Here is a 25,493-nt window from a genome sequence, read left to right on the forward strand (position 1 = left end):
TTCTGTGAGGTCATAACAGGACACTGTGTCGTGTCGGTAAAACACAATATCAAACGGAGTCCTGCCTCTCTGTTAAAGTGATACTCCACACAAAAAAAAACAAAAAAAACAGGAGCAGCAATCACTGGAAGGGTAGCTTCAAGACGTTTGTAGTTTCTTCTTCAACTTATGTTGCTAAAATCCTGTCAGTCGAACTCCATTTTCAATAGAATACAATAATAAACTGTGTATCTGTGTGTCTTTCACTTAAACATCATAGACTCCAAGACTTATGATGAAACATAACCCAATTTGTTGCTTGTGAATAAGCCAAGTTTTGTGGTTAAGCAAACAATCGTGTCCCAAAAACAAAACATTTTCTGTGACATTTTGTGGCATTTCCCTGGCTGCCTGTAGGGACTGTGTAACAACGGATTATGTAAAAACACTGCACATAAAACAGGAGCAGTAACAAAAAAATAACAAAACAAGAAACTACAAACATTTTTACTTGATTATGTAATAGCACTCACATTTTGCAATCATAAAAAAGCCTGGAAACTTGAATTTTGTAAAATTTTGTCACATATTGTGTAGCAGTGCGTAATGTAAAACACTATACATGTTTATGATGTTTAGAGGAGCCTTTTGAAAAGACTATTCCAGTAATTAACCCTGTAGAAGGAAAAGTTTTTGTGAGTTTGGATATATTGGTAAGATTTGTTTTTTTTGTAAATCATGTGACCCATTGGGTATTTATCACACTCAGTTCTGCTGAACCTGAACCACTGGCTTTGATTAAAGTCATAGTATAGTATATACCATTCCAGTTTGTGATTGGTGGTGTCTTTTCATTGTGATTCCTTCTGTTAGTTCAGTTATTATCATCATATACATGAAGACGTCAACATCATGGAATAATAACATTTTAATCCTAAAAAAAATCAGAACTTTTGTATTTTATGACAATGATTTTTATGAAAATTCGAGAAATTCTTCATGTGTTGCATTCAAGTCAAATAGCACAACATGTGGCACATTATTGGTCTATTACTGTAGTGAAAATTAGAGTTACTGAATTATGTGGTGTTTTTCCATAATATGTGGTCACAGGCCCAAACAGAGAACACACTTTCAGAATGGGAACAACAGACCTGTAGCATACGGTCAGATCTGCTGGTAAAGCTGCACAGAATCACAAAAATAAAGGAAACTTTGGGACAAAACTAAGCGCAGTAAAGTCAAAATGAACATGCTTGTTTATTTGTGAGTTTACGAGGGCATCTTTTGTCTTGATAATCTCCATCCTCTGGTGAAATGATGACCTAGGTTTGGGGTTTTAAGGACACTGACCATAAATATTACACTGGTTTGACCCCTACTTCCTGTTTTTACCCTCTGTATCCTTGTTTCCTCCAAATGTCTACCAAAACTCTTATGTATGATGTGAATGCGGACTAAAGAAAGAACCTACAAACTCATATACAGCTACCTTTCCAAACTCAAGATGCTCCAAAGGCAGGTTTGGGTGGAGTATCACTTTAACTGACCAGTCAATTCCCCACAACCTTTTTAGTTCTCCTCTCCCTGCTTCACTTATTGAACAGCTGTGACTACCCGATTTTTATTTTAATGTTTTTTTTTTTTTGTTCCCTTTATTGATCAGCTGACCTCTTGAGCGGACAGCGGTTGAGTGTTGAACAGATGATCGACATATCCTAAGAGAGAAAGCATTCACTTCCAGCTCCGGAAGTCAATGTAGAGGATATGACATCAGAGCCCTACAGCTAAAGACAGACCAGTAGAACAGAAGCTGGGCTCCTTTTCAGGGGCTGCCTCCTTTTGAAGGACACTGGTGGACTGGACCTTAAGCGGGCCTGGAACTGCACCTACAGACCCAGATCATCTACCTATGACTCAGTTATTGCGGTCTGAATCAGTACAGTAGTTGGAAAAGTCAAAATACTTTATCTTGTTTATTTTCAAAAGGAAATTTCAAGTTCTGTTTTATTTTTTTGAGAAAGTATGGCAGCAGAAATTAGAAAAATGCCCTTAAATGTGAAAAGTCCTTGATGAACCATGAAATCTCGAAAATGCAATCCTTCTGAACAAGACAGCCGAACAAGAAAAGCACCTTTCATGTTTTAGGCAATATATTTTTCAGCAAATCCAAGTGGGTTTGGCAAAAATTACGATTTTCTCAAATCATGAAGAAACAGAAAAATCCAAAATCAACCAATTTGAAGATGTTGTTTTCTTTAACCCATAATGACCCAGTGCTACTTTTATGGCACTTCCCAAACGAATTTTTCTCTTTATTTTCACCTTTTTAAGTGATTTTTCACCATTTATTATAATATTATCCCCTGTGTTTAGCATATTTCAGTATAAATCATGTATTTTTCCCAATGTTTAATGCACTGATCATGTAGATGTCCATTAAAGCAGGGTTTTTTTATATGTCAAAACAGAGAAAAATTAGGAAAAAGTGACTTTTTCAACAAAATATATCATTAATTAAACATAAAAACAACCATCTCCATCCACTGTCACTGATCCGACTCCATGGGTTTTACTGGTGAATCAATGTTGTAGAAGATGACGGTGTTCCAACGGTAACTACAGAGCCTCTGAACGTCCAAATGGGTCATATCTGATGACCATGAAAAGACAACAAACTGTATTTTACACCAATTATTTACATGTATTGATAGGATTAGTGCATCAACAGTTATTAACCATTGTAGATCAGTAGATGACTTTGGTCTCTGGCTGCTGTTTGGGTCTTTATGGGTTAAACAGGATTTGGATGAATAATCTCAACAGTATACACAACTTTCAGAGCATAAAATACAGTCAAACATGTGAGAAAGTTGCTTCATCTCATTGGATGTTTTCAAGGCAAGAGTAAGAGAATAAATACAGAGCATGGCCCAAATATCAAGAAGGCACCATGTTTTGTTATTAACCTGGTCAGACCTCATTTTATTCTCCAACTGGCTTGCTGTTTTTGTCCGTACACATCCCCATCTGCAAAGTGCACCTGGTTACTGGAATCATTTAGCCCAAGTGCAACAAATTGGGTCAGATCATATTCCCACCAACAACTGCTGCAGTGTTTGGGGCCAGACTGAGACAGTTTGCAGCGAGTTGGTGCAGGTTGTTTTCATCTGCACCAATGTACAACTTCTGTGGTGGAAGATTAATGTTCGCAACAGTTTGAAATATGAGACAAATTCAACGAAGTCAAAGAAATAATTTGTTTACTGCAGAGGTTTACTTCTGAGATTATTACTTTTATTTGCTTCAGTAGGTTTTAGTTCCTCTCAAGTTCTTATTTTTGTTGCACTTTTAACATCTGGAAATCTAGTTCCATAAATCTACCCAAGGAAACGATGCCATAGAAGAAAATGAAATTGAACCTGTACTCAACACTATAAGGTCTGGAAACACTCTAAGATGTGCCAATATTTTTTTTTTTTTAGCAAATCCAAGTGGGTTTAGCAAAAATTATGATTTTCTCAAACCATAAACAAACAGAAAAATCCAAAATCAACCAATATGAAGATGTTGTTTTCTTTAACCCATAAAGACCCAGTGCTACTTTTGTGGCAGTTCCCAAATGAATTTTTCTCTTATCTTAAGTGATTTTTCACCATTTATTATCATATTATCCTCTGTATTTAGCATTTTTCAGTGTAAATCATGTATTTTTCCAAATGTTTAATGCACTGATCATGTAGATGTCTATTAAAGCTCAGAGAAAATTCAGGTTTTTATATCAAAATATTCATAGAATAAGATTAATGTTAGTATATGAGGCAACAGTTTGAAATATGAGACAAACTCAATGAAGTAAAAGAAATAATTTTTTTACTGCAGAGGTTTACATCTGAGATTATTACTTTTATTTGCTTCAGTAGGTTTTAGTTACTCTCAAGTTCTTATTTTTGTTTCACTTTTAACATCTGGAAATCTAGTTCCATAAATCTACCCAAGGAAACGATGCCATAGAAGAAAATGAAATTGAACCTGTACTCAACACTATAAAGTCTGGAAACACTCTAAGATGTGCCAAGTTTGTTTTGTTATATTTTATTAAAGGACCATTGCAAAACTAGGCCATGTTTCTCAGTGACATTTTGGAGGAGCCTTTTGTTGGAACCACCTGTTTGGTCTGAAAATGCAAACCTAGAAGGAGGCGGCCCCTGAAACCGGACCCAGCTCCATTCCCCCTGTCACCGCAGCACCACCCTTCCTCTTTTGGCCGCAGAGGCTGTGTCCTGCATGCTAATTAGTTCTGGCCCTTTCCTTTCCTTTCCTCTCCGTCCTCTCTCTCCTCTTTATCCTCCCATCCTTCTCCCGACCCCCCCTTCCTCCTCAGTAGACTCAGCTTCAGGGGAGGAGTGGTCAGCGTGGAGTGTGTGTTCTGCCACATGTGGGGAGGGCTGGCAGAGTCGCACTCGTTTCTGTGTGTCCTCCTCCTACAGCACCCAGTGTAGTGGGCCACTGCGAGAGCAGAGACCTTGCAACAACTCTGCTGTTTGTCCAGGTAAGCCCCCTACTCCCCCCTCCTCCCACACCACTTGCCTGCGCTCGCCCAGCCCTCTCCTGGAACCTGCCTCGCCGATACAAGACCCGGCCGACTCTCCCCCCTCTCCTCTACAGGCACTTAGCAAATCTGTGGGATGATTTTTAACCTTCATCTTGCAGTAAGGGCTCTGCCTGTAGTGCGGACTTGATTCCTGATAAATGAACATCCATTACAGGGTCTTCTCAGGCTTCCCTACATGCAGACAGGCAGGGAGACTCGAACCCAACCAAACCTAAAAGCAGAGTAACTGATAAAATGTCCATACCATTCAGACTGTTTTACTCTCCCCTGTGTTTGTCTCTATAAATCATAAGCTGCTCTGATTCCAGTGCACGGTGCATGGGACGAGTGGTCACCGTGGAGTTTGTGTTCATCGACCTGTGGCCGGGGTTACAGGTCCCGAACACGAACCTGCACCCCACCACAGTTTGAGGGAGATCCCTGTGAGGGCCCAGAGAAACAGACTAAATTCTGCAACATAGCTGTCTGTCCAGGTGAGGAACATGCTAATGACATATGAGGTGTGTTCTAGAGTGTACAAGAAAGTTAATGCCGTGTACTGAAAGGATGAAACAATAAAACTCTCGGTAAAGCAATAGATTGGGAAGATACACATATGAACCACTAACTAGCTACTAACTAACTGCTGTTTTCTCAGTTATATGTAAAATATTGATTTGAAATGGTCGCACAATTGTTGAATTTTAGTCTTAATCATTTTTGCTTTATCTGTCTCAGAACATGGCTGTACTATTAGTCCTTGTCCTGAAAGTCCCCCCCCCCCAACTTATTTTATTGAGTATTTTTTCAGTCACAGGTTACATGTATACAACATGACTTTGTATGTGAGAGGATATGAAGTCAATAACCTAAGTGACAACAATGTATAAAAACAAAATAAAACAACCTCAACAAAGAACAAAACAGACAACAAACAGTACTTCGACATTAAAGAATACAATTATATGATCCTATGTCGGTCAGTCAGTGTGAACATGATCCATCTCAGGGTTTAAGGTGCCCCAGTATACACATAATCTCAGGCTCCTATATGTTCAGGGGTAAATTAGGTTTAGCTCTTTTTTTTTTTTTTTTTCCTTTTTTTTAATTAATAAATTGAACCAGTTCCAGAAGTATTCAACTAAAGTTGAAAGAATAATTAGTCATGTCTTGTAAGTTAATCTTCCTGTCCAGCTGAAGTCTCAACAGTTAGGTTCATACCAATACTTAGGTTCAGCTTTTTTGTGAAGTTAAAGTATTTGATTAGAAATGAAGCCACTGGTTCCAGTCCTAGGTTTAGTCCTAGTTCTGTTACCTCTGGTTCTAGTCATAGTAGTAGTCATAGCAGTAATAGTAGTAATTATTTATTTATTTATTTATGTATTTAATTATTATTGTAAAGCAAGCTTTCGCTTCTGAAGTCCTGTCCTTCATTTTGCTGCAGAAAAGATACAAAATCATTCATAAACTCAATTAACACAAATAACTTAAAAAAAAAAAAAAAAACCTGTTTGAATTTCTGAAGGTTTTTTGTATCCTTAGAGAAGGAACCTGAGAGACTGGACAGCTATGGTCAAAATCAAATACACTCATGTAAATAAAGACTACACAGATGAATGAACATATGAATGTGATTTACATAAGATTTCAAGCAAATCATTTGTGGTTTCATCTATCAATTATAGTTCAAAACCTCAGGATTGTATCATTTTGCCACTGAATTACAGTGTAACTGGGGGGAAACTATCATTTAATGGTTTAATACTGTAGTTTGAAGCACCCATAAAGCATTAGTGTGCTTTTTGATATAATAGACAATTGTTAATGTAACTATCAGCAAATGAATCTACTAACAAGCTTCTGTTGTGACTGTTTTACTGTTTGGTGTTATCATTACCAGTGGATGGGGTTTGGAATGAGTGGTCCAGCTGGAGCTCCTGTTCCGCCACCTGCTCTAATGGGACCATGCAGAGAACTAGGGAGTGTAACGGCCCCTCATATGGAGGCTCCGAGTGCAGAGGAGAGTGGCTGGAAACTGTGGACTGCTTCCTCGGAGAGTGTCCGGGTATGAGCTACAGCCTGACCAAAGCAGTTACAGCGGACCAAGATAAAACTATTATGTTTATTATGCACGTTTCTATTTTGGATTATCAATCCTATGTTTTCTGTGGAACACACAGTTGGTAAAAAAAATGTTAGATGCACAGAAAGCCAATGGACAAACCACTTTAAAAGACCATGTGCCCCTTCCAGCCCATTTGGGTGCTGTCCATGGTGCTGAATGTTTGTGCAAAGCTACTGCAGTTAAAGATTAGGCATGTGAACAATATACAGTTTTCAAATCAACAATTACATTTCTAGTGACAGCAGAGGGTGGTCATTTTAGCATTAGTGAAGCCACAGAGGAGAACATGGGGTGTATTTGACTCACTGTTTTCCAGTCAGCGCTCTTCTTTTGCTTTGTCTGTTTACAACACATACGAAACATTTTTAATCTTCATCTTTTTTGTTGAAACAAAGGAGGAAAAAACACTGATTCAGCTTTAAAATGATTTGGTTTTTTTAACACCAGTACCATGAAAAAAAAAAAAAACTTTGCATCTACTGAGATTTACAGTGAAGCCTATAGTGATGTCATGTTCTACATTTCCAATTTACCACAAATCACAACACGTATAAATGTGATTGTAAACATTCCACATAGCAGCCCATTTTCATTACCTAAACAATGCTATGAATTATCAATGAGCTATATAGAGCTACTTAAGTCTCTGTCAAGTCATTTTAATACTTGGGGGAAATGAATACAACTCAGCAGCGCATTATATATAAAAATAATACAGCGTATTTGTCGTATATGCAACTTGTTGGGAACAAAATAAAAATGTACCGACAATGTAGTAGTCCTTTTGTATAATAAACTGCTTGATACACTTATAGCAGAATACATGTGTATACAGAGTGTGTGTATATGTATGTAATGCCTTCAGTAATCCTGTTATTCTGTTATATGCATTTGCTCAGTGGATGGAAAGTGGCAGCCGTGGTCTTTGTGGTCGGGCTGTTCTAAGACATGCGGAGGAGGCAGTCAACAGAGAAACAGGATTTGTTATGGGCCCTTTTTCGGAGGGCAGCCCTGTCCAGGAGACCGAGAGGAGGTCCGGCGCTGTAATGAAAAGAGATGTCCAGGTCAGTGAGTAGAAACATGGGTTTAACTCTATCTGCAATGTTCCATCAGGGACCAAAAAGCTGCTGTATGAAACTATGTTTGCCATTGCTGAATGTTTTTCTATTGCACAATCCTCTCTGAAGCTCTTTTTCTGCTCCTCTTTGAATAGAACCTCATGAAATTTGTGGCGAAGACAACTTCTCTAATGTCGTATGGAAGATGACTCCAGCTGGGGATACAGCGGCAGTTCGCTGTCCTCCAAATGCCATGGGTAAGCTCCCGCCTTAGGGATGTATCCAGATATTTCGCTATAAATAGATACTCTGTACTGATACTAAGAACTCCAACATTTTCTCAGTTATGTGTGTCTTGTGCGACAGATTAATACAATTTTCTACAGTCAAACCACTGTACTCACCTATCAGTTTCTTGGTTGTGAAATATGACCAATAACCTCATATTCAAATGTAGGTCATTTCATATCTGAACACCAATATATGTCACAATATAGCACATTTTCTCTAAAATAAAGTTTACCTCAAATTACCACTTGGAAAGGACAATTTCTTCTCATTAGATTTTAGATATACGCTTGCACTTTATCGTATTTCATTATTTCTTCTTCTTTTACTCGGAACCTTTGTGTAACATTTAAATTAATCTACTAGCAGAACATAAAATATTAATCCTAAAATATAAAACTGTTCATAGAATTTGTAGACTCTCTGTACTTTTAGGTTAGAGAGGTAAATGGTGGTGGAGTCTGTTTTATGGACTGGTCTGCAGCATAATTTGCCAAGTATAGTTTATAGTTTTAGTTGATGCCAGACTTCTGATCTAAACCACATCCATTCAACAGACATAGACCATTGTGTGATATGTGCACCTCATTATGTTTTAGCTTGTTGGAGTCTGACTCCTGCTGATTTTCACGCTTGCCCATGTTTGTGTTGCTTTCATGCTGTGTTGTAGAAAGCAAATTGTCATAGAAATCATCGCACATACTGCTGTTGAGTGCAATTTATTGTGAAACAAAAGATAGGTTTGGTATCACAGAGCTCTACTGATACATTAATACATTAACTATCAGTAAATAAATAACAATAAAAAATGAATGAAGAAAACATGGGGTTGACTGTTCACACATGCAGTAAGATGTATCTCCAAGTAACTTTTGTAACCCATCATATACAATAGTTAACCAAAAACTCTGCTTGGTTTGTTTCTATTGAAGACGTGTGTGTTGCTTTATGTCAGAAAACAAACGTATCCTCTAAAATGCACTGAATATGGCCTTGAGAGGTTTTCAGACTGTTGTTGACAATTCTTTTTCAATAAACAGTCTAAAACATCTTTAATTCGACTCAAATATTTGGCCTTACTATGTTTTTTTTTTACTGACATTTACTTCCAAAGTTATTGGCCCACAACAGGGAACCTTTACATTTTGCACCATTATTTGATTTTCCTTGGATTTTTATTTGCTGTTTAATAATAATAATAATAATAATAATAATAATAATAATAATAATAATAATAATAATAATAATAATTATAATAATAATAATAATAATGGATTGGATTTATATAGCGCCTTTCTAGACACCCAAAGCACTTTACATTATTGACCCATTATTCATTCACTCTCACATTCTCCCTCTGGTGGTGGTAAACTACATTTGTAGCCTCAGTCGCCCTGGGACAGACTGACAGAAGCGTGGCTGCCATTTTGTGCCTACGGCCCCTCCCACCACCAAACATTCATACACCAGTGTGAGTGGCACTGGAGGCAAGGAGGGTGAAGTGTCTTGCCCAAGGACACAACGGACTGACTAGGACACTGACTAGGACAGAGCGGGATTCGAACCGCCAACCCTTCGGTTATTGGACGACCCACTCTACCACAGGATACATGAGCTATACAAATAAATTATTTCATTTAAACATATGTAAATATATGGACTAGAGCATCTCTGTTTGGAATTTGTATGTTCGCTGGATACTTTGTGGATTTCCTCCATATCCACAAGTTTTCCATTCTATTAGAATAGAACAGAGACTTTTTTGTTCTTACCATCATTTCCAGTCTATAAGCTGCTACTTTTTTCCACACACTGTGAACGCGCGGCTCAAAAATGATGCGGCTAATTTATGTTTTCTGGGCTAACAATCGATCTGGCTGTTGAAGAAGGAAATAGAGCTGCTGCACATAAGCTTGGGATCAATGAATCGATGGCGAGACGTTGGAAACAGGGGGGGTGCGGCTTATAGTCAGGTGCGGCCAATAGTCCGTAAAGTACGGTAATACATACATAAGTGCACATGGAGTGAAATTTGCTTGACTCTTCAATTAATTTGTGCTTGCACCAGTACAAAAATTAAAAGAATAGAGCACACTTTAATTATTTATACCTGTATTGTTGTATTTATGGTATTTGTTTTTATCTGTTGTCTGCTGGCTACAAAACAAATTGCCCTTCGGGGATAATAAAAATACCTTGTTCTTGTTGTTCATAAATAAAAATAAGTGGAAGGATAAAATATGTACAAGAATGAATAATTGCACATAAGACACCATGTTTTTGCACATGAGGATCCAACAAAAGTTATTTCACATATTGATTCCCATATACATCAACAAACGTTATTTGCAATTTGTAGCCAATATCAAAAATGTGTATGCTAGGTTAGTTCTCCTGCCAGTGCCCTGGCACAGATCTGGTGAAATCCAGAAGTTGAATTTTAAAGAAGTGATATTTTGCTTTTTTAAATGGAATTATGCATTTTCAAACATTTCCCTGTGCTCTCCATAAACTGTAAATGCTCTGTTTGGGTCTGAATTCTTCATTCATTCAACTCCACAGGTCCATCTTCAACCCTATTTCTGAGTAATGACACCAGAAAGGGGGTTTTGATCGCTGGCCCTTTAAATGCAAATGAACCACTTCATGCTCCACCCCCTCCAGGTTGTTGGCTGTGCTGCTCTGTCCCGTTCAGCCACTTGTGTTCGTTAATACAACCAACAACTGAACAATTTTGGTAATTGGCTCGAAGTTTGGACATTTTTTCAGTTTTTACTACAACCGCTGCTGCTGATAAACAATTATGTCGTACTCAGAGAAATGTTCGTCGGAAGTCTTGACCTTATATGTGCAAATGATGTGACGTAACTAGCTATAGACGTAACAAATTAAGCAGGAATTAAAACAGGTTGTAGAAATCCACTCGATTTTTTCCAAAATAAATATAAATATATCTTTGCAGCACCTGCAGGGTTCAAATTCAAACTTTTGGAACTGTTAGGGTCCAAATACACCAGGGGTCTCAAACTCATTTTCTGCCAGGTTCCACATTCAGCCCAATTTAATCTGAAGTGGGCCGGACCAGTCAAATAATAGCGTGTTAACCAATAAATAATGACTACTGTAAATTGTTTTAGTGCAAAAAATGTTCAATTATGCCAATATTTACATTTACAAACTATCCAACAAAAAGGATGTGAATAAGGTGGAAAAAAATGGAATTTGTTAAGAAATATAAGTACAATTTTATCAGTATTATGCCTCGCCTTATCATTTCTACATATGCCCAAAACATTTAGTAACAGGCATAAAGTTGTTAAAATTGCATTTAATTTTCTTCATTTCTTCATTTTGTTCGAGTTATTCACATGTTGTTGTTAAAGGATTGTTTGCTCATGTAAACATTTTCATAATTGGATGTTTTTTGCACTAAATCAAAGAGAAAAAATTGGTGTTGTCATTATTTATAGGTTATTATGATATTATTTTTGAGCCTGATGTCCTCACTTGAGTTTTGCAAATTCCTCCTGCGGGCCGGATTGGAACCTTTGGTGGGCCGGATTTGGCCCCCAGGACGCCATGTTTGACACCTGTGAAATCCACGAATAAATGAACCAAAGAGTAATAAAAGTGGGTTTAGCAAAATAAGACCCCTTTAATACAATAACAGTGAGTGTTATGGTACATACTCCATTATCTGGTTATAATGGCCCCATTCAGTGGGTGGGGGTTAACAGGCAGCACGTGAAAATGTAGTCCTTAAAGTTGATGTGTAGCAGAGAAATGGGCAGATGTTTAATTGGACAGAGATCAGGCTGTCCGTACTTGGACCACAGTTTTAGGTATGAACCACTTCAGACTGGAACACCCAACAAGCCCTGTCATCACCATCACACTTTCCTTACGTCGCTCATTTTGCTGCTTCCACTTCGAGGACTACATGTTCACTTGCTGCTCAGTATGTCCAAACCACTGAGATGTGCCACTGTAGTGAAATAATCAACATTATTACCATTTCACCTGTCAGTGCTCATAATATTATGGAGGATCAGTGTATGTGCACATTTACTGTTTGTGTTTGGCATTTCACAGACCAGTGGGTGTCGGCTCAATGAGGTCAAAGAGAGCGTTTTTTGTCTGTTTGTGCGAGTGTATTTGTTGTTTGTTTTTCAGTTTTCTGTAATGTTTTATTTTCTGCATGTTTGTGTTAAGGGCCCCTTGGAAAGGAGAGACGGTTCATTTCAAGTGGTGCATGCTTCTAATACAATGCCAATTTTTGTTCAGAGACACTTCAGATTAGATTTATTTTCATCTGACCTGCTCTCAAAAAAACTCTGTTTCCGCGTGGACTGTTAACATTTTCACAGCTTTTATTTAGTTTTGTTTAGACTCTTTTTCTTAGTATTGTGACCATTTCTTTTCTGGATTTTGTTTGTTAAAATGTATATCTGTACATTCAGAAGGTAAGAGTAAAGCAGTATGGACAAAAGAACAAGACTTGACTCTTGTTGATGTCTCCACACAGGACTCATCCTGCGCCGCTGCAACCTGGATGAAGAAGGCATCGCCTACTGGGAGAATCCCACCTACATGAAATGTATTTCCAATGACTATCGCAGTATTCAGACTTTGGTGAGCAAGCAAGGTTTCCTACTGCCTCCTAGCAACTGTTGAACAAAAAATACATAATTGCATTGATTGCAGCTTTGAGCTTGTATGTCAGGGGGAAAAGGAGTGAAATTTCAATTGATTTTTACATTATTCTTGAAGATTTTTTTTTATCAAAACCCACTGGCTTTTTTTATTTTGCCGCTGCCTTTACAAAGCCTTGAAATGTACAGCGCTGATAGACTTGAGGCCAAAATGTTAAAGAACAACAACACTGAAGACAGATAGCGCTGTAAGCTAGTATCATAAACAGACCTGTTATTGTGATCGGTGAAAAATGACAACAGCTACTTTCTCTGTCAGACGCGGGAACATTTGTCTAAAGCGCAGCGTGGCCTTGTGGGAGATGGAGTTTCTGAGGTGATGACCAAACTGAGGGTAACGTCCAGTGACGGGACCAGCTACAGCGGTGATCTGCTGGCCATCGTGGATGTGCTGAAGAACATGACAGAGATCTTCAGGAGAGCGTACTACAGCCCCAGCAGTGCGGACATGAGGGTACATTTATTCACACAGCGATACTTCAGATGTGCATGCTGGGTGCAAACGCTGCACAACGAAACATGTCCTGGTCCAATACTGAACTAAACCACACTAAAACACACTGAAAGCTAAATGCACCAATTTCTAATTACCTCTATATCAGGGGTGTCAAACATGCGGCCCAGGGGCCAAAGGTTCCAGTCCGGCCTACAGGATGAATTTGCAAACCGCAAAAATTACACTTAAGATATTAACAATCAAGGATGTCGAACTCGTTTTAGTTGAGGTTCCACATACAGAACAATGTGATCTCAACTAAAATAATAGCATAATAACCTATAAATAATGACTCCAAATGTTCTTAGTTTAATGTGAAAAACATAATATTCCATTACACCTATAAATAATGAACTCCAAATTTTTCTTAGTTTTAGTGTAAATACTCATATTAAATTATGAAAATATTAATATTTATAAACTATCCTTTAACAATAAAATGTGAGAAACCTGAACTTTTGAAAGTGAAATTTTAACATTATTCTTCCTGTTATTAAATATGTTGTGCCTTTGTAGATCCAGTCTGTAATACGCATGTATAAATGGTAAGTGGAGGTGTAATATTGTTAAAATTGCACTTATTTTTCTCAAGAAATTTCAGTTTTTTCAGGTTATTCACATCATTTTGTAACTGTACATATTTTCATAATTTAATTTTGATTGCAGTAAAACAAAAAGAAAAATGTGGAGTTGTCATTATTTGCAGGTTATTATGCTACTGTTTTACTGGTCTGTCAGTTTAGGCTGAATGTGGCCCCTGAACTAAAATGAGTTTGACACCTCTGCTCTAGATACTGTATTCACTCACTTAACCCATAAAGACCCAGTGCTACTTTTGTGGTAGGTCCCAAATGATTTTTTTCTCTCTATTTAACCTTTCTTAAGTGATTTATCACCATTTATCATACTATTACCCTCTCCATTTTGCAATTTTTCAGTGAAAATCAGGTATTTTCCGATATTTATTTTATTGGTCATGTACTTTAATCATCATGCTGAGATTACATTTGAGGACTATTATACCAAAAACAGAGATGACTTGAGAAAAAGTGACTTTTTCAGTAAAATATGTCATTAACTAAATATAAATCAAGTGTCTCCATCCACTGTCATTGATCCAACTCCATGGGTTTGACTGGTGAATCAATGCTGTAGAAGATGACGGTGTTTCCACATTCACTACGGAACCTCTGAACGTTCAAATGGGTCATATCTGATCACCATGAAAAGTAGAGTGGTCCTTATATGGGGTCAGAAAACTTTTTTTTTGGAAATGTTCGACTGTCACCCCCTAAATTTGTTAGGATGCCAATAAAAACAAACTGTGCAAAATTTCAGATTGTTTTGAAAATATCTGGGGGGGTCAAGGCCTTTGAATATTTCCAAAATCGTTAAATATTGCATAAATTTCACCGTTCTTACAAATGCACGCCACATTACAAAATGGAATGCAACATTGCTTTTATTAACACCCACACATTAACTACATGTGCACAACTACACAATATATCCATAAAAAGGAACAAACAAGCCAAAAAAGTTCATGCATGTATTCGCAAAAGATCATAGAACTCAAGTCAGAATTATCGTCTTGTCTTCAGTTGAGTGATCGTAACTGTTGTCACATGTATATTACAAGTATGTTACAAAATAGCAAGAAACAAATGAACAAAAATAGTGTCCTGCATTCATGACTGAATGTTGAACTGAAAGATGCATGATGATAATGTTGATGAACAACTACTGTCACTCTGGAGCACTGAGCAACGTGGCCTTTCTTGCATCAGAGTATTGTCTGTGCTTCACTCAGACTGATGTGTTTTTACTGCCACAGACGTACCACTGCTGAAACACTAAACAGTGATTCCACACAAACTGTGCACAACAGCACCTTTTGGGGGAAACCCAAAATTAGGAGATGAGGTCAGCAAATCCAAGTAATATGGACATTTTAAGCTTTATCTAGTGATGTGCTGACTGGGTAAAACCACCACATGTGGTTACCAACAGTCAGAATACATAAGGCCTAGATCTACATGATCAAATGAACCAATTTCAGCCATAAATCATTAAACAGCATGGCAGAAGCCTGGCACACAGTGCAGCATATAACGTGAAAAATACCGAATACGGTTTACTGTGTTATATTTTAAACTTCTTGAGCAACCTCTAAATATTGGTTAATGTTCCTAAAATTTTGCCAGAATTTTTTTTTAATTTATCCTAACAAATTGGTGGGGTGAGAGCATGAACATTTGAAAGCTGAAAAATAAGGACCTCCCTAATGAAAAGACGACAAACTGCATTTTACACCAATTATTTACATGTATTGATAGGATTAGTGGCTCTATGGTTATTTAACATTTTAGATCAGTAGATGCTTTTGGTCACTGGTGGATATTTGGGTCGTTATGGGTTAACATTAGATGCACATTTGAGCAAATAAAATGCAGGTTACACAGAGACGAACAGATATGAGCAAACATGATGCATGGTAGTGAACAAATACACAGATGCAATGACAAAGTGTTTTGCAGCTGGAATCCAGCTGACTTGATCACATATCAATTAATGTGTGAAGTAACTGTCAGCTAACTTCTAATAAATGTGAACTTCTCACATAAAGTCACGTCTTGATCATTAGTTTATAGTTCGCAAAAGGAATTCATAAATTTTCTTACATTAATGCATGCATAAGTTTTGTATCATCATTATAAAACTTATCATGATAAGTTTGTTTTAGCAGAAACGACTCAAAGAAGAGGAAACATTTGGGAGTTACTGTGACTGATTTCGGGAGCGTCGTAGAGCAGCAGACTAATATACTATGTGTGTTTTATGTGTCTGATCATTTCAGTCTGGTGGTAACTCAGAGTAAAAAGCTAATAATATAAAATGCTTCTTCTTGGTTTTGCAGAACTTTGTGCAGTCAGTCAGCAACCTGCTGATGGAGGAGAACAGGGAGAGATGGGAGGAAGCCCAACTGGTTAGTATCAACCTCCGCTTCTGAAACAGGACTCACACTTGAACCTCATCTATAATTACACCCTTTGTGAAACTTAGTGGACAGTAATAATAACATCCCCGGTGCTTACAGGAGGGTTGAGGTAGACATTGTGACAAAGACGCAGGTGGACAAACAGCCCACCTGTATCTTTTCAGACTGACAGAGGTGGAGGGAGAGGAGAGAGCCGCTGAAGAACAGAAATAGCTGAAGCTAATGAGTAACCGAGTCAACGCAAACGCCCACTCGTCCATCTGCTGCTCTTCTCCACTCATGCATCACTATCTTTGCTTCCATACAGCATTCCAACCTTTTCTCAGGAGCATCCGCTTACTGGCATCTCAACAATACCAAATAAACAAACCTGATACCCTCGAAACACAAGACATGAGAGCTACAGTATGTCTTCAAATGCTAATTCACACTTACTCAGGAAGTAAGAAACCTCTTCCCCGACGAGGAATACTCAGTTGGTGCACATATTATTTTTATTATTATTATTATTCCTACAATAAGTCTGGGATTGCTTGCCAACAGCTCTTTGCTTTCTGACTTTCTGATTTTCTTTATTAGCATAGGTGTTCAGTGTCAGTTGTTTCCAGTGTTGTAGTGTTTAATGTTGAAACGGCCTAGAATACAAGAAGCCAGGCATTTTGAAGAAGATATATTAGGTACAGCTGAGGTCAGGAGTTTAAACACTCTTTGGTGAAAAGCATTCAAGGTCATTTTGCAGTTTATTTCAATATATGTTTGATGATTTGAATTTTTTTTGCCAGTGTTGGAGCATTAGCTTCCTCCTGAGGGATCAGCCCTCGGCATTCTGACAATACAGCGCCCTCTTTACTGTGGGTGGAGATATTTTTGTACCAGTTACTGTCTATACCATCTTTACCAGTTCCCTGACTGTTTTTCCAGGATACTTTTGAACCTGTTGCACCAAAATCTGTTCATCTTTGGACGTCGGTACATTTCTTCTTCCTGAGCAATTTTATGGCTTCTATTGGTGTGGTATTATTTGAGAAGATGTACTGTACCTTCAAATATTTTAGAATTTCTTTCAAGGATAAGCCAGTCTTATTTTTTTTTCCTTTAACTGACTTCAGTGATTTTTTTTAATATTTTCTCATGATGATAAGAAAAAGATCTAACATATAATTATATTTATGTCCTCTCAATAACACTGGTCTACAAGTAAAATGCTTCCAGAACAAAAATAGTTCAACTTTACCAAATCTGAGTCACTAATAAAGACAAATTTAGTCAAAAGTGGTAGTTGGTTGTAGTTTCACAGATACAATCTTGGGCCAAAATGTGAAATTCTGAGGATTAATGTGAGAATGGGTTTTATTCAAAAGGAACATTTGTCTCAGAGCAACCAGATCTACTTCAAAACACTGTCTGTACATTATAATGCATCCACTTTTCAGGTTCTTTCTAGTGGAACATTTATAAATCCATTGTATAAATGTACATAAAGCAACAGCATATGTATATAATAACACACCATCATATATAATGAAAACATGATCTAACCAGCACTTCTGTCATTTGTTTTCTGACTCATCCTATTAAAATATGTAAGATTTAGCACATTTAACCCTTTCATGCATACTGGTCACGACAGTGGACAGCTATTCTACAGCTGTTCTCTTGTGTATTCATGGATTTTTATTTATTTATTTATTTATGTTTTACGCATATCTTTATTAAAGTTTTAAGACACTACGTATCTTTTCTGACATGAATCGGTAACCTTGTGTAGATCTCCCCTGAGCATAAACCCCCAGAATCACAAGCCGCCCCCCCCCCCCCCCCCCCCCCCCCCATAGTTTTCACACAATTTATCAGTAAATACATGTTTCGTTGCTTCAAAAATTAAACGCATGGTGTCCAGCTGATTATTATTATTATTATTATTATTATATTTTTTTTACTTTTTTATTTTTTAATGTTTTTTTTTTTACTTTTTATTTATTTTATTTTTAATTTTTATAAGAATTTTTTCAATCACATTGTTTTTTTCATGTTTAAAGAGAAATGAAAACACTCAGGGAAAAAATCTCGATTAAGGTTCTCATAATTCGTGCATGAAAGGGTTAATGTCTGAAGCAGATAGTTTCTAAGAAATTGTAGAGCGGTGTAATGACAGTTAGCCAAACTGAAGTTTCTAACTCCATGACATCAATTTCGGGAAACTTCCAGCATCTTTAAAAACACAGTGAATTTGACGGATGTAAACCAAGGTGCTAAAATGAAGCCAATCTGGAAGTACCTTAGTGTATGTAATACTGGTGACAGCCACTAGGTGCTGTCTCCAAAAACGCCTTGGCTTGCAAAGACTTACATTGAACTATTGTCTAAAAATACCAAGTCATTTCTTTTAAGGAGGTATTTTTTTGATGGTTTTGAGTGTTCTAATGGTTTGTCTTCATTTTTTTCTCCATTAGTAAGATCTCATCATCAGGTCGAACACAAGGCTTTTACGTCTGCAATGAGAGGCGTTAACTTTGACCATTTACTCATCAGCTGGACTCCAGTTTTTGGAGTTATTTTTTTTCCTGATAGGCGACTCTGACTGTATCACCAACAAGACTGTAAAATGACTCTGTTGCGTAGTGCATTATGAAGTTTACCATTTTGCTGAGTCAGTAACTTAGGCTGCGTTCAGACTGTAGGCAAATCCGATATTTTTTGCCAATATGTGACCTGTATCCGATCTGTTAAAGACAGTTTGAACAGCACAAATCCGATGTTTTTAAATCCGACCCAGGCCACTTTTTTATGTAGTCCTAAATCTGATACATATCCAATATTTTGCAATGCGACTTCAGTCTGAATGGCCAGGTCACATTTATCTGACCTTTACGTCATTGAAATGCGACAAACATCACCACTTTGCGTCCCAGGAGGAGAAGCAGCAGGAAAAACATACTTCAGTAAACACAGTGTATGCCTGCATGGTCTCGTATTATGCCAGGACCTCTTTGCATGCGGGTCACTTCAGGATCGCATTCAGTTCATACTTAAAACTGATGTAAATCATATTTAATGTGTAATATGAACGAGCACACAAAAAAATCAGATTTCACCAAAAACTCTGAATTGTGCATTAAGACCTGCTGTCTGAACATAGCCTTAGTGTTTATTGTTGGCTCACCTATGACCCCTCGCAGGTGGCTCTGAATCCCTATGCTCCTGCTGCCCCAGTTTTGTCCAACTATGGCCATTTCCACTTCCAAAAAAAACAAAAAAAACCCCAACAACCTGGCATTGGGCAACTAGACTTGATTATACATGACAGCGACAGCAGTGAATAATGTAGGAGACTAGCTAGTTTGGAGTCATTAGTTTCAGTTGTGTTTTGCCGATGAATAAGATAATTGCTGGTTAAAAAATTGCCATAAATAAATTTTCTGAAGCTGAAAAATGTCTATTTAAAGACTATGAAACAACTAATTCACAGTCTAGATCATTATGAAAAACATTACAGGGCACTTAAACTATATTTTACAAATAATCAGTGGGTTGTATTTTCTTATAATAGAGCAAATCAACCTTAAAATACTGTATGTTAGCCACTTCACTTCGTACACTGCATTCTAAATGTTTACTCCGTAGTGTATAAAATGAAGTAATCAATAAAGAAAATTCTGACTTGATATCGGAAATAACTGTCAGATGGATTTCAATGCATAAACAAAAGGTGTGAAACCACCAGCTGTTAATTCATTTTTCCTCTAAAATGTGTTTTTTTTTTTTTTACTGCACTTGAGATTCTTCGCCTTGACTTCATGATCTTTCATTCTGTGTGTGTTTTCTCAGATGGGGCCAAACATCAAAGAGCTGTTTCGTCTGGTCGAAGACTTTGTGGATGTCATCGGTCTGAGGATGAAAGACTTTCAAGACATGTATGAAGTCACCGATAACCTGGGTCAGTCTTATCTCTATGGTGGAGATCTCCACACCTATCACTTCTTATCAAAACAAACACTCCTATCTCCGTCTTTCTTCTCTAAAGACTGATTCTCATAACTACAATGGAAACACATAAAAAGGGGGGGACTGGTTCAGGGGGGGATGACGGTCAATCAGACATTTTCTATGCCTTCAGTCTGACATCTAGCAGTGACATGTTCTTTCACTTACGTGTCCATATGAGCATGGATGATTGAAGCCGATGACGTGAAGATAACACTGATGACAAGAAATCGAATAGGAGCTACACAACATACAGCTGTTTTTACCGCACATATGCCACGTTTTTACTACGTGGAACCGGCTCGACACGGCTCAGCTCGACTCGACTCTGGTACCAGGTCCTATCCTGGAGATCGTTTCCATTACAGAACAGAACCGACTTCACAGTACCTGGTCGTCATAGCGATGCCGTGCATTACTTCTGTGTCGTCTGCTCCGAGAGTTGCTGATAAATTCACTTGTTGCGTGTTGTCTCGTCAAACTAATGCTGAATTTTTCCGTCTGAACCTCCTGGACAAACCATGGTGTAGTTTTACAGACTGTCATCATGTGGATTCACCTACTGACAGATTTACTGTAACTTCTGCATCTGTTTTTGTAAAAGGGCGGGGCACAGAGACGACTCTGACCAATCAGTGGTCTGTAAGTAAGTAAGTAAGTAAGTAAATTTTATTTATAGAGCACTTTTCACAGACAGGGTCACAAAGTGCTTTGTCAAATCAGAAACCCAACAGAATCCTCCAGGAGCAAACACTTGTGATTGGTGACAGTGGAAGGAAAAACTTCCCTTTAACAGCAGAAACCTGGAGCAGACCCAGACTCCTGAAGGATGGCCGTCTGCCTTGACCAGTTGGGGTTAAAGAGAGAGAGAGAGAGTAAAGGAGGGGAAAAGAGAGAGCAATAGAGATATAGAGAGACTGGGGGAGAGGGGAAGAGGGGGGAGGTAGGGGGAGACACACAGAGTACATGTGACACTGTAAAGTAGCAACTTTACACTGCGAAAAACGAATAAAACAGTGCAAGTAGAACACAATAAGAATACCCGTAAAACACAATAAAGTACCATTAAAAACAGTTTAAAATATGATGAATACATAAAATGTAATCAGTTTGTGGTGGTCCTGGGTCAGGTGGGAGACTAAAAAGCCTGTTTGAACAGGAGGGTTTTGAGGTGTTTTTTCAAACTCTCTCCAGAGTCCATGGACCGTAGGTGTAGAGGCAGGTCATTCCATAGACGTGGTGCTACAGCTTTAAAGGACCTGTCACCACATGTGCTAGAACAGGTGTGTGGAACCATCAGCAGGTTCTGTTCTGAAGACCTCAGGCCACGAGCCCAGCTGTAGGGCTGGATCAGGGAAGCAATGTATGCAGGGGCCTGGCCATGGAGAGCCCGCAAAGTTAGCACCAGAATTTTGAAATGAAAACGATATAAAACAGGAGCCAGTGGAGAGATTTAAGGATGGGAGTGATGTGGGTTCTCCTGTTTGTGCGGGTCAGAAGCCTGGCAGCAGAGTTCTGGACAAACTGTAGACGGACCAGCTCCTTCTTGTTTAAGCATGTAAACAGGCTGTTCCAGTAGTCTAAACCAGAAGACACAAAAGCGTAGTGTTTACACGTCACCTTTTAGTATCTGGTCCCCAGTCCTGGAACCTCAGTGGAGGTGAGACCAAAAAACTAGTACCAGGTACCAGATTCCTGGTCCTTTTTTGTAATGGAAACGCAAAAAGGCCAAGCTGGCCGTAGTGGAAACGCAGCATTAGATTGATTAATTTGGATCCAATCTAGCGGAGGTTGATTATGTAAGATTTTGCATATGCTTGTATGATTACATGAAGTTTACAGTGGAGTATGTTTGATGCTCAGCTCAGAGATGGAGACCAGACTCTAACACAAACTCCCAAAAAGTGCATATGTATGTGTAAAATTCTCATATTGCACCTTTAAAACACCCAGGTCAGAGAACAAATTCTCAGATCAAGGCAACAGTAGAGCAACAACTCCTGTGTTTTGTCAGGTTTTTATCTGTTTTTGTCAATGGAGGCTTTGGCTTCGAAGGGAACAAAGCAATAGTTTTCATTTCCTGTGATGAAGGGCTGTCTGACAACAAGGTAAAGCACTGAAAAAACTCCAAACATAGCTCACACTTCAACTGATTTTTACGAAGGCCTTTTAGGTTGCTAAAATTACTTTGCTGATGCTGAGCTTCAGTGTCAGTATTATTGTGTGCTCGCCAAAGTGGGGATGTGCCAACCACCGTCTAACTGGAGGTAATACGCTGACTGTGGAGTTCTTCATACAACCCCTTTTTAAAAAGAACAACAGGCGAGCGACTGGGAAGAACATAGTCTGAATATAAAGACGCTCACTCCTGATACATAAAAGTGAAGCCAAAACTCTGCAGTTACAGGAGCTGAAATGATGCATCTGATGGAACATGGAGTCAGGGTCTGTGCTGTTGAGACACTGGGAGAACACAAACCATCCTGATAGTCTCCCTAAAGGCTTGTGTATGTTTGCTTTACGTATGTTAATAAGTATGTTCATTTCTAATGTTGTCATGCATCGCTGCCTTCATATTTCCATGTGTCCAGTGCATTGGAATGAGCATTTATCAATCAGTCCACCAGAAGGCGTCGCTCTTAATTAACATGCTGGCCAAATACAACGAAGAAGAATAACTTTTTTTTTTTTAGAAGAAAAAGAAAGTCAATATAATAACAAACATGGCGACGACAGAGTTGGTATTACTAATGTGGATACAAATGTTGATATTGAGAAGGGTAGTCATCATAAATATGTTGGTAGTTTTCCACTAACTCAAACAGTTGCTCTCTGAAAATCTATTTATGGAAATTATTCTCTTCAAATCTCAACACTGCCTCTACAGTCCCCGGTGGTACTGTTCCATTTTCACTGTCGGGGTACGCATCCGCAAGCTCTCAGAAAATGAACATAATTACTTATGGAATGTACGCAGTGGTTGAATGTAACGCTCCGTCCGTATCTGTCTGCGTCTTTAACGTAGAGCATGAATGAGCCGTAAAGGGACTGAAATCACCACTGGGAACACTTGTCATGCAACATCCTGCCCCTGTTGATGTGTTCCATGAGACCGACTTTGGGGGCGGTATATACAGTGGTCAAAGGCAAAAGACAGATGCTTTTTTGATCCTGTTTGATGCAGCCATTTACATATATGATGTTTATACCTTTAGAAGATCATTTTACAAGCCAAGACTGTTGCCGTTTGTCTTACAAACAGTAGTCGCTGTTCCACTGGACATATGCGCAAAACTTTACCAATATTTACTAAATGAAAAACAAATGTGTGTAATGTCAGTTTTTCCATTAAATCACAAATACGATCATTTGTTTATTTATTTTTGCAAGATGACAGGAGAAGTCATTCCATAAATATAGCAACAAACATAAATATTACACTGATTTACAGATATATTCATCATTATTGTTATATATTAACCCTCTATCCTGTACTAAGTTCAAAAATGACTGGGTTTCCTGGTGTAAACACACATACTGCACCATGTTTCCTTTAAAACTCTTCTTCTCTTGTCGTAACATCCGTCAGCATCCGTTTTTTTTTTTTTTTTGTTGACATGACTCTAGTTCAGTGTTTCTCAAAAAGTGGGGCAGGCCCCCCCGGGGGGGCGCGAAGGCTTGCCGGGGGGGCATGGGATCATTCCTAGGTGTTTATTTTTTCTTCAGGTTAGAACATGTATCAGGTGGAACCAATGTTTTAGCGTTGGAGCACCCTGGACTCATTTTAGGGACGTACAACAAACAAATCTACTGCCATGGTGATCTGTCACTAGAATAGACCAAGAGTTTAGGTTTAGAGAGTGGACAAGGACTGGACTGGAAAAGAAAAATGTGCAATGTTTCTGTTTTTGCACAGTTTGCACAGTTTTCACTTTGATGTTCTCAGATGTGCAACGGAAACAGGCTCATCGCAGCCACTGATGTTGTTAAAATGTTCATCTTTGTTACCAAAATGGGTTTGTTGTTCTAAAAAAAAAAAGAGTACCTTATTGTCATAGTTGTAAGATAATTACACATTTCCTGTTATTATTTTGAAAAATAATGTCTCAGGGAGAAGTCTGGTTGAGTTCATTTGTATTGTTCAATCAAAAATCTATGTTATTTTTAATTTGCACAACAAATTATTCAAGGAAAAGCAAAAAGTATTATTGCGATATTGATGTTTCTTTCAATAAAAGTTATAATTGCACCACAGGTACAATGTTGTTGGGGTTGAGGGGGGCTTGGAGATTTTTTGTGCTCCAAAGGGGGGCCCGACAGAAAAAGATTGAGAACCACTGCTCTAGTTGCAGAAAAAGGTCTTTCCATTGCAGTTTAGTCTGGTACAATTCACTAGGTTGTGTGTTTTTAGGTAATGACATTTTCCCTGATGCTCTGTTCTAAATTGTTTTTACATGTAGATGGAAGCTGTGGACTCTTTCTAAACCCCTAGTATGTGCATGAATAGATCAAAGCCCTGGTAAACATTAGCGCTCCCCAGGGCAGGAGGTCTTTACACGTGTCTCCCGGGATCTTAAATCCACATTAACAACCACTTGCTGCCTCCTTCCACCTCCCAGTCGTCTATTTTTCTCTAAATAGGGGTAAAAAAAATAATGCACTGTAGTCATCACAGAGGCTGTGCTGCCCCTGCTGACCTCCAGATAAAAACCAGGCGGAGTTTGAGTTGAGTCGCGGGAGAGTATGTGGGAATTGAGGCCAGATAAGAGGTCCTGTTTATAGCGGTGCCACCTCGCTGTCTGGAGCCAAACAGCCGCCCACACCGGCAGAATCCTTCCCCTGGGGCAGCTGCCCTCCGCTTCCCTCCCACACCTTAAACATAAGCAAAGCCATGCACAGGAGCGCTCCCACATCGGCCAGCGTATATACGGCTCAGAGTTTCTCCCAGCCAACTCATCAAACTAGTCAACTTGTATAGGATGTGGGATCCGGTGGACTTATCTGGACCGCCGAGCACATCCTCTATTGGAGTATTATCTTTTTGTTGACACCTTAGCTCATTTTTATTTAAATGTGTTGTTTGTTTATGCTCTGTAAGGGGCAGATTACAACAAAGAAAAAGATTCTTTTTTTATCCCTTTTTATCCTCATATTCAGCTCCTTTACTAAAGAGATGAACTGCTTCTCTGACTTAAAATTGAAAGGACGTACATCAGACAGCACGACGCATTGAAAGACACAGTTTTTATGAGGAATTTG

At 38.4% G+C, this 25,493-nt stretch overlaps 1 protein-coding gene across 4 annotated transcripts in view; it reads left to right on the forward strand.

The window, feature by feature from the left end:
* adgrb1a (adhesion G protein-coupled receptor B1a) overlaps positions 1-25,493 on the forward strand; it is a 298,620-nt gene that overhangs the window by 134,504 nt on the left and 138,623 nt on the right. For 2 of the 4 annotated variants that reach the window (XM_030157689.1, XM_030157686.1), the window contains exons 6-14: positions 4,367-4,531; positions 4,903-5,067; positions 6,474-6,638; positions 7,598-7,762; positions 7,912-8,013; positions 12,570-12,676; positions 13,016-13,210; positions 16,170-16,238; positions 20,079-20,187. In XM_030157689.1, the coding sequence (XP_030013549.1) occupies positions 4,367-4,531; positions 4,903-5,067; positions 6,474-6,638; positions 7,598-7,762; positions 7,912-8,013; positions 12,570-12,676; positions 13,016-13,210; positions 16,170-16,238; positions 20,079-20,187 (1,242 nt within the window). Of the gene's footprint in view, positions 1-4,363; positions 4,532-4,902; positions 5,068-6,473; positions 6,639-7,597; positions 7,763-7,911; positions 8,014-12,569; positions 12,677-13,015; positions 13,211-16,169; positions 16,239-20,078; positions 20,188-25,493 lie in introns of all 4 variants that reach the window. The other 2 variants (XM_030157687.1, XM_030157688.1) reach the window with 2 other exon arrangements.

Source organism: Sphaeramia orbicularis, chromosome 16 (assembly GCF_902148855.1).
Source record: "Sphaeramia orbicularis chromosome 16, fSphaOr1.1, whole genome shotgun sequence".
Classification (NCBI taxonomy): domain Eukaryota; kingdom Metazoa; phylum Chordata; class Actinopteri; order Kurtiformes; family Apogonidae; genus Sphaeramia; species Sphaeramia orbicularis.